Raw genomic sequence first — 9,580 nt, 5'->3', positions numbered from 1 at the left:
GCGCTGTGTGCAAATGCCTAAAGGTGAGCTTTGAAGACGTTATGTACGACATCTGTGCTGAGTGAACAGTGAAGTGTTCCGCTACCAAAAAGAATGACCTACTTTGTATATATGCAAAGGGGTTACGGGTAAAATTACACATTCCTAATTTTGTTCAAACAACCCGATTATTGAACTTTGACAGCCAAATTGGTTTAAATTTTTGGTTTGAATGAAAAAAAACATCTTAAAATGTTTACAAAAAGCCCAGGTTATGATCATGTGCTCCCTCGAGTCGTTGTGGCCCTAAACAACCATAGAGCAGGGATATTCAACTACATAGTTTTGGGACCACAATTTCAGAAACCTATGGACCGGGGAGTTGGACTATTTTTCCCAAGAACTAGGGTCCTCTACTGTGGACAATTTGGTCATTTTATTTTGTCAGAGTTACAGGAGCACTCTGTTGTATTTAAGGACCGTCTGCAAACAAATCATCTCAATTACAGCATTCCAGTGTTTTTAGGAATTTTTGGAATCTCTGGTTGGAATTCATGTTTACCTCAACGGAGCGCCGGCAGCACTCATGCAGCCCCAGACCGTGCTTGACTGTAGGCAAGACCCTCTTAACGTGTTGCCGGGTATTGAGACCATAGTGGCTGTGTGTTGATAGTAAATCCATAGAAGCTGTACACTGACTACTCTAAAGTATATCCAAGTTTACTATCTATAGTATTGTCCCTTGAGAGGATGCTGTAATGCAAATGTACAAATTGTGTAAGTCAATAAGACATGTGGAGATCCTCCTGTTCACACCTGCGTGACAAGCGGTTCCCGTAGTTGACCATTTCCTACCGATTCAGCGTTCGGTTCCATGTTCGGTCTAGCAAGGGTCTCATTCAAATTATCATAGGTCCCACCGATGGCGTAATAACCCTCCTCTGGATACTGGTTCTCCTCCTGTGTTTCCTCGCCCTCGTTGTCCTCGTCTTCCCACGTCGAGCTTGTGACATGCGCATACCGGCTTCGATCCTCGCACTCCGTTTCACGGTGGTAGAAGTAGCTAAAGTTGGAGACTATGACCGGCACCGGCAGGGAAATGGTAAGCACACCAGCGATGGCACACATGGAGCCCACCAGTTTACCCCACACCGTCTCCGGGTACATGTCGCCGTAGCCCACTGTTGTCATGGTGACCACAGCCCACCAGAAAGCGTGCGGTATGCTGACGAAGGCCGTGTCGTTGTGGTCGGCCTCGGCAAAGTAGATGGCGCTGGAAAAAAGGATGACGCCGATAAACAGGAAGAAAATGAGAAGGCCCAGCTCCCGCATGCTCGCCTTCAGCGTCTGACCCAGGATCTGAAGGCCTTTGGAGTGACGGGACAACTTGAAGATCCTGAAGACCCTCACGAGTCGGATAACCCTCACGATGGCCAAGGAAGTGGTGGGACTGGCTTCGTTGCTCCTGGCGAGCTCCGTTCCCAGAGTGACGAAATAGGGCACAATGGCGCTGAAGTCGATGATGTTCATGACATCCTTGAAGAAGTGTATCTTGCTGGGACAGCAGGCAAAACGCATGATGAGCTCGAAAGAGAACCAGCAGATACACACGGTCTCCACAATGAAGAAGGGGTCGTTGAAAACACTGGGGGGTGGTGGCATGTTCTCTGACATGTTCTTTGCTTGGCTGTCATGCTTGTGGAAATTCTGCTGAGATGGTGGACAGATGACAAGGACAACTGTCAGTCATATATAAAATCTAAATAATAGATCAATTACCTAGATTTGTCACAACCTTGATCACACTAAATACATACACACTTTAACACTTGACAGCACAATTGAGGTAATTCTTTCTTTTCAGATTTACCCCCCGTGGAATTCAAAATGGCACCCATGCTAAGTTTGGAACAAATATTTTTAAATGCTACTGGAACTTTGAGAGTGGAGATAAAGTGCAAAGACAACAAAACTATGCACTCATATTTTGAAAATTAAATACATTTTACAAGCGTGAATACATTTGTTAGTACACCTACTTTGGGGACTTTTAGCTGTAGCATTAGCAGTTACCGCCAACAGCTAGCTGAACGACAATCAGCAGCAAGTAAGGTAATGGTCTCATTTTCCTCTCCACGGTGCCTGAAATTAATTGTTTTGCTTCTATTTAATCATATTATATAGCATACAATTTTAGGTCAGCTTCATAACAAGCTAGCTAAAGTACTTATTCTAGTCATAGTCCTTTATTTCCTCTATAGTTTCAAGACAAGATGGGCTCTAGCTTTAGCATGCTTTAGCTATAATTACCTAAATTACATGCAGGTACAAAAATAAATGTAAAAAATAGTCAGAAAACTACTCCGACATAAAATAAAAATATTTTGCACTTTATGAAATAAAAGTGTTAGCAATAGCAGTTATAAACATCTTAAATGACAAGCAGGTAAGGTACTTGTTTACTTCTTTTTTGATTTTGATATACATAGTCCTCGACTTTGATTGTTTTTTGGGGTTTTTTACAGATTAAATTAATGAGACACATATTTGCCATGCAGCTATCTTTGTGTTACTTCTTACTAATACTTTAAACATTACTAATATTATAAATACTCTAATACTAAAAAAAACACACACATATTTGGCAAAGTATAAAATTCAAAATGGCAGCCTTGCTAAGCTTTGAAGACAGATTTGAGAATGTTACTGGAACTTTAGGAGTGTGTATTAAGAACTTGGACAACAAAACTATGCATTCATGTTTTGATAATGAAATATATTTTATTCATACGATATTCAAAGTATAAAGAAAATATATTACTACTACCTGAACTCGTAGCTTTAGCAATAGCAGTAGCAGCTGACAGCTAGCTGAACGACAAGCGGCAGCAGGTAAGGCAATGGTCTCTTTTTCTCTGTTAATACATTATTTTGTTTCTATTTAATCGTAAATCATACAATTTTAAGATAGCTTCATAACTATCTAGCTCTCCATTTTTTCTTTAGACCAAAACGTTGCTCTCCGAGTACCACCATAATGACGAAAATTAAAATGCAGTAGCATAGTAGGCCTAAGTAAACATATGAAATTATATTTTTGGCCACTGTAACACTGTGTTTAATTATTGGTAAATAAAACATTGTATTTTAATCAAGTAATTATTTGGCGTACCACTAGATGGAGCCTGCGTACCGCTAATGGTACACATGTCACAGTTTGAGAATCCCTGTTTTAGACTAAAGACCAGACGGGGGCTATCTTTAGCATGCTTCAGCTAAAATTAGCTACATTAAATTCAGGTAGAAAAAAATAATATAACGGACAAAAATGGTCAGAAAACTACTCCTACATAAAATAAAAATACATCACTTGATGAAATTAATACGGGATAATATGTGGTTATATATTTATTGGCACCCCTTTTATGTGAACACATAGACAAAGTGTTAGTAGCAGTTACATTAAATGACAGGCAGGTAAAGTATGCGTCTAAGTTTATGCTTCTTTTTTATTTTGATGTACCAAATCCTCCTATATGATTATTGTTTTATGGATTAAATAAATGAGGTAAATAATATCTCTCTCTGGCTCTCACCGAAAGCGGACATTTCCCTTCCCTCTCCCTTGTCCCTCCTGCTTTAGCTTCTTTTGTCTTGTCTTGTCTTGTCTTGGAGCCTCTTTTTGAACTGCTCTCCAAAATCTGAACACTGGATTCGATCAACTTTCCTCTCAACAAAATTTGACAAGATCTTCTCGACGAGAAGTTTGGGTTTGAAGGAGCCTGCCTGTCCTGACGTGTTGTGACGTCGTTTGAAACATGTTTAACTCTTGAGAGGGGTGCCGGGCGCCTGGTGATTATTTTCAGTCGAGGATGTTGAAGGCATCTATCTATTCGGAACTAAGATAAGAGGACATCTGCTCATTGGAGTAATTGTTGCTCAGTGTATTGACTAATTGGAAGATTCTGGCAGCCGTTCAAGGTACCCCAAAGCTGCTACAAATGATAGTAGGATGGGCAGAACTCAGACTTTAGGGATTTTCGAGTAAATCGCAAACTGGATAACATCTTGGAGAAGCTGTCTGCTCTGCAAAGTATGATGAAATTGAGGACCAAAAATAGACAATTAAAGTGAAATGTTTAGATTTGTTTTTGCTAGCTTAAACACAAACATATTTGTCCTAGATTGTTTTCTCTGGTTGGAGCGGCCCGGCAAAGTTGTTGCTTCGCGATTCTCCCAAAAGGATAGTGCAATTAAGACACTACAAATTCCTTCCCTGTCTTTGATGGACACACACCTATTTTGTGTTGACTTTTGTTGGACTGACTGGCTGTGTTACTGCGATAACACCCAACTGACACCGAGGTCGAGAAACAAATTGACTCTTCAAGCTTACACACATGCAAAATACATCCATTGAAAATACAATCCCCACACACACGTACCCCACGCCCACATCGCACATCCCCACGCCTTTGTCGCTTCACCGCAGCTTTGGGCCGGATGCCCGCCCCCTCTCCCCTGGTTGCAAGTCTCAAGTTTTCTGTCGTAATATGTATATGTGCTTTGCTCAAGGTTTTTTTCCTGGTCTCAAACTGAACCCCGCCCCTTCCCCCATAGGTGTTTAGTTTGGGACTTGCTCTTTCGTCTCCTCTTCCTCAACCCATGTTTTACCATTTTCCCACCTTTAGGGGGCGCCGCCGTTGTGGCGACCAATCAGTGTTCCTGTTTTATATACCCAGTGTGATATTGTCTGATCTTGAACGGGTTTGTACTGAAAATGTAATGTACTTTTTAAGTGCAATGACAATAAAGCTCCATTCATTCCATTCAATAGTTATGCGACTATTTTAATGATTATTCTAACTCATACTTCTAACAAGAATGTATGTAAATATATGTTTGGCAAAGTATAAAATTGTTTTGAAGGACTTTTCTGAAGGGGATACCGTTTTCTCCGTATTCTGATAACTTACATAACTCGAGTATGTTGTTCACCATTTGATTGGCTGTCACTTTTGGCAGCCATCATAAACCAGTTGACATTTATGGCTTTACATTTCAATCATAGTTGCCTCAATCTCCCTTTCAGTCCACCTGTCTTTCCATTTTGCACGTCAGTTAACGCGTCATTCTAGAAAATATACAGTAGTTGTAATTTAGGTTTGGGGCTAGAAAATGGACACTAAAGATGTTTGTTTTGTTAATTAGAGCTTTAAAAACACAATTTGTTTTGCAATTGGTAGTAGGTCAGTGAGTGTTTATCACTAAAGGTGGCTATCCTAAGTGTCGATCACCTCGGAGGGCTCTCCTCACACTAAATATAACCCTGTGAGATGACTGAAGAGAAATAGGAGAGTGTCTCGCTGTACCACTTCCCATCAATCTCCACATTCATCACAGCGCTATCGTCGACCACCAATACGGTGCAGTACTTTCCTGGCAGCGTACAAAGGCAGGCTACTGCTGAAGGAATGCGTTAACATGACCCGATGCATTCTACTCATCCTGTGAGACCTTTCAGTGTCCTGTTCTAAGCCCGCAGAAGGCTTTGGCAGTGTGTTTGCTCATGTGTATGGGTGACCTTTCCTGTGCACACCTAACCTAATCTTCTGTAGATGCATTAAGCCTCACCCGTTTTCTCCTTCCTAAATCCATGCGTATTAAATGTACCGTAGCAGGGGGTTAGGCCATGCACAACTTGTCTCCTTGTCACTATTTTCCTCTCCCCACTGATGAGTGAGCTATAAGCTTTCTTGTAGATGGAAGAAGTTTAAAAACTTGCAGTCCTAAACCAATTGGTTGTAAGTTGCTAAACAAATGTCACAGTCATATACCTTCAGGCAGGACTAGTCAACTGGTAGCCTCGGGGCTAGATCTGCCCTTGGCTGTGCCACGAGTCAAGTTCAAAACTAAAAATTTTGCAGCAGATTCCTAAAAATACAGCACTCTTGTCAAGTACTCTTTGACTGGTGTTTCTTAAAAACATCAGATGGCTCAGGTCATGCAGACGACTTCCTACTAGCGTTTTTTTCCGTCTTTTAAAACAGCAAAGCAGTCATACAGACAACCTTTGGCTAGTGTTTTTTTTTTTTAAATTGTTCTTAAAAACGCTAGTCAGGATCTTTGACCAGAGTTTTTGGAGTACATCCTTAAAACAGTAGATCCATATTTTTATATAGCAAAACATTATCTGGAACAGATTTTAATAATGTATGACTTTATTTATGGCTGTAAAAAACATATGGGAAGATTTTTTTGGTCCCTAGCTTTCTGATATGGTCGAAATACAGAGTCACTCGTGGCTATATTGGGGCCATCCATAGAATTTATTTTGAGCCCCTCCCGTTTTTCACCTTTTTTTATTAATGTAAAACAATATTTGTACTTTTTTAGACAAACGTAAAATTGTATTTGTTTGGTATTTCAAATATTTTTTTATGTATGAGATACATTTTTTTACCTGATTAAAAAAATTAAATTTGCACATCTCTCAGTCACAACTTTGACCGTGTTTCAATCCATGTACGACTGTTTACCAACCCAGCACTACGCTGTGCGCCACGAGTGACACTGAATGTCTGGGAAAATTTGCTATTATATTATTATCAGTGATGGACCAGGTAGAGGCTAGGAATATGTTATTCAATATTCTTTAATTGCTCATTTACATGCACCTATTCACACAAAACAGTGCAGTACGCACAGTGCATAATCTGCATATAGGGGGGAACAATTTGGTTGAACAGCCCTGCCTTAAGGTCAAACATTAATCAACACAAAGTCTACCCCACACAAACAAATGTACCTCTCGTGTTTCCTTCTCAATCCGGAAATCCGGCAAAGTCTCCAGACAAAAGATGAGAATCGACACCACGATGACCATAACGCTGATAATGGCAATGATCCGAGCGGCCGATGAGGACTCAGGGTGTTCAAACAACATCCACAGTTTCTTCTGCGTTTCGTTCGAGGGCAACGGCTTCTCGATCTCTTTAGTGAAACCTTCATCCTCTTTGAAGCGGCTCATGATGTCCTCCCCTAGCTCGTAGAACAACAGCTCATCCATGAAGATGTCCAAGGGGATGTTGGTGGGCCTCCGAAGCCTCCCGCCTGACTGGTAAAAGTAGAGGATCGCATCAAAGCAGGCCCGATTTCGGTCCAGGAAGACTTCGTTTCGCAATGGGTCAAAGTAGCGTAACCTTCTTCGTGGGTCACCAAGCATGGAATCAGGGAACTGGGATAAGGTGCGAAGTTGGGTTTCATAGCGCATCCCTGAGACGTTAATGACCAGTCTTTCACTCAGTGGCAATCCTTTCCTGCATACGGCCTTGCAACTCTTCTCTTTTTCATTCTTTTTATTCTCTGTCTCGCCCTTTTCCTCGATGTTCAGTTGGTTTTTCATCTCTTTATCTTTTTCTGCATCGCTCTCTTTCCTTCCACCTCCTCTTTCATCTGCGTCCTGTGGGTCACTACGGTCCATCCCAAGTTAGGGAGCGCTACAAACGTCTCGCCTGAGAATGTGTTGAACAGCAAGATTTACCCGCCTGAAACAAGAGCATAGTCCCATGAGTGGATACGCTTCTTTGGTTAATTAGCAATGCTAATGGCATTAGAGGCAGAAAAGATGGAATTTGTTTCCACAGATTGACAAACATATTTACCCAGTGATTACCATACCATACACCATACCAACTTTATTTAGTGCTAGCTTTTTTTTTTTAATGGTTTAAAAGACCAATGTACTGATTGATAATAGAATGACTACTCACTGATAAATGATCACATTGTTCCTTTCTTATGGCTCAGCAGCTCGTTCGTCTCTTGTTCGTGTCCTTCCAAACGTCTGTGTCTTTCCTCGATGTGCACTCACCGGCAAGCCTGCTAAACCCTCACCAGGCTACACACCAGAGGTTGTTTGCGCAGGGAACCTCCACAATCTCGTGTCGCCTCAGATTTTTTTTTTGGAATGCTGTTCTGTGGAAATTCAATCCTAGATGGATGCCCCTCCGGCCCCCCGTCTTTTTCTCCCCTCATTTTAGCAATGGAGCAACACAGCCTCTCGAATGTCACGTCTGCATTGGACCCAACGGTGTTGGCTTCACTAACAAGCTGGCTCCTCTAGCTGAGGGCCCCCACTGCCCTCAAATGGAATCCCTGCGGACAACCTGGCAGTTTGTTGGTGTTCGTTTCTACACCGCTTCTGATCTTCACCCAAGGTATCCCCTTCAAGCTAGGAGTATCACGTAATGCTTATTATGCCAGTAGTTGCAGAAACATGGTGTCAGTACAAATCCTTGATCTAATTGCTCAACTTAAAGCCATTAATCAAGTATGTAAAAACCAAATTTGATTTTTCCTCGATAAACATACTACGTACAGTGCAATTAATAGCACTCAGCTAGAATAACACTGACATTATTAATAGTGTCGGCAGTCATGGGCTAAAATAAGGAAACATGCAGACAGTATTTGTAATGACTGAATATGATCCTCTGTAAAGAAGTAGTGACATCATTTCATTCATTTAGTGTTGGTGTGTAAAACATACCATGCATGGCCATTGTCAGCGACAGGGCTACGTTTTGAGGCATTTGCAGGATCAAAATAGTTCCAAGGGTTTCTAAAATGAGAGGTTCTGCATGGTATACAGCACATGTCACTAAGGTCATCCAAGGCACTCCGTCACAGCAGCACCCAGAAGACAAGGCTTTGATACTAAGCAGATGTGGGGGTTATTTCCAAAGGAGCGTGAGTCTATGTGACGGAGAGAAAAGAAGAGGAATTACAAAAAGTGTATATTTGATCAGACATTCGGGTGTTTGTTATCCTCACCGTGTTGTCACATTTTTACCATGCATTGGTTTGATTTGAAACGCACACGGAGTTTGTCAGGACTTTTTTTACTTATTAATTTACCTAGTCTAAAAACCAGGGGAGATAGAGCCTTCTCAGTGGCAGGGCCCAGACTGTGGAACAACCTTCCACTATCCTTTAGATCCTCCTAGTCTCTGAACCAATTTATATCTAGGCTAAAACATAATTTTAGTCCCTGGCGTTCAAATCCAGTTAGGCAGGATATATTGGTTGTTTTTATTTCTTGTTTTATCCTTTTTTTTTAATCATTATTACATTTTAGTATCTTAAGTGATATATTCTTCATTTCTTTTGAGGTATATTTTACTATTGTGTTTTATTCATCCTTCTGTGTTACCATGTAAATGTGACACTATATGCCCCTTTTTTTTGTTGTTGTTGCAAATTGTTTATGCCTGTACAGCACTTTGGCCAACTGGGGCTGTTATTAAATGTGCTATGTAAATAAATAAACTGAACTGAACTGACTGAACGAGGAAGAAAATCACCTGACCCCACTAGGTCGTAGAGATGTTTTATCTCTTCTATTTTGCTATACTTCACTATTTAAATTTTCATTTCAATATCAAATATGATACTACCTCTTGCAAATAAAAAAAATCTCATGCAGAATATGTCCTTGTTTAATTCTTTAATCACATACTTATGTATTTGTTTACTTTTTTACTTATTACTTTATTTATTTTTACTGAAATAGTTGCTTTTATTGTGATTTTAGACACAG

The 9,580-nt window shown here is 40.6% G+C and overlaps 1 protein-coding gene across 1 annotated transcript; it reads right to left on the bottom strand.

Moving 5' to 3' along the window:
* Window positions 1–789: 789 nt before the first annotated feature.
* LOC133655566 (potassium voltage-gated channel subfamily A member 7-like) lies at window positions 790–7,409 on the bottom strand. Its single transcript, XM_062055837.1, has 2 exons — window positions 6,776–7,409; window positions 790–1,686 (listed from the first exon to the last, which is right to left on the bottom strand). The coding sequence occupies exons 1-2, from the start codon at window positions 7,382–7,384 to the stop codon at window positions 790–792; spliced, it is 1,506 nt and encodes a 501-aa protein (XP_061911821.1). The 5' UTR covers window positions 7,385–7,409.
* Between the last annotated feature and the right edge of the window lie 2,171 nt (window positions 7,410–9,580).

This window comes from Entelurus aequoreus, linkage group LG08 (assembly GCF_033978785.1).
Source record: "Entelurus aequoreus isolate RoL-2023_Sb linkage group LG08, RoL_Eaeq_v1.1, whole genome shotgun sequence".
NCBI lineage: Eukaryota > Metazoa > Chordata > Actinopteri > Syngnathiformes > Syngnathidae > Entelurus > Entelurus aequoreus.
The sequence above is the reverse complement of the archived record's forward strand: the minus strand, read 5'-3'. Positions and strand labels throughout refer to the sequence as shown.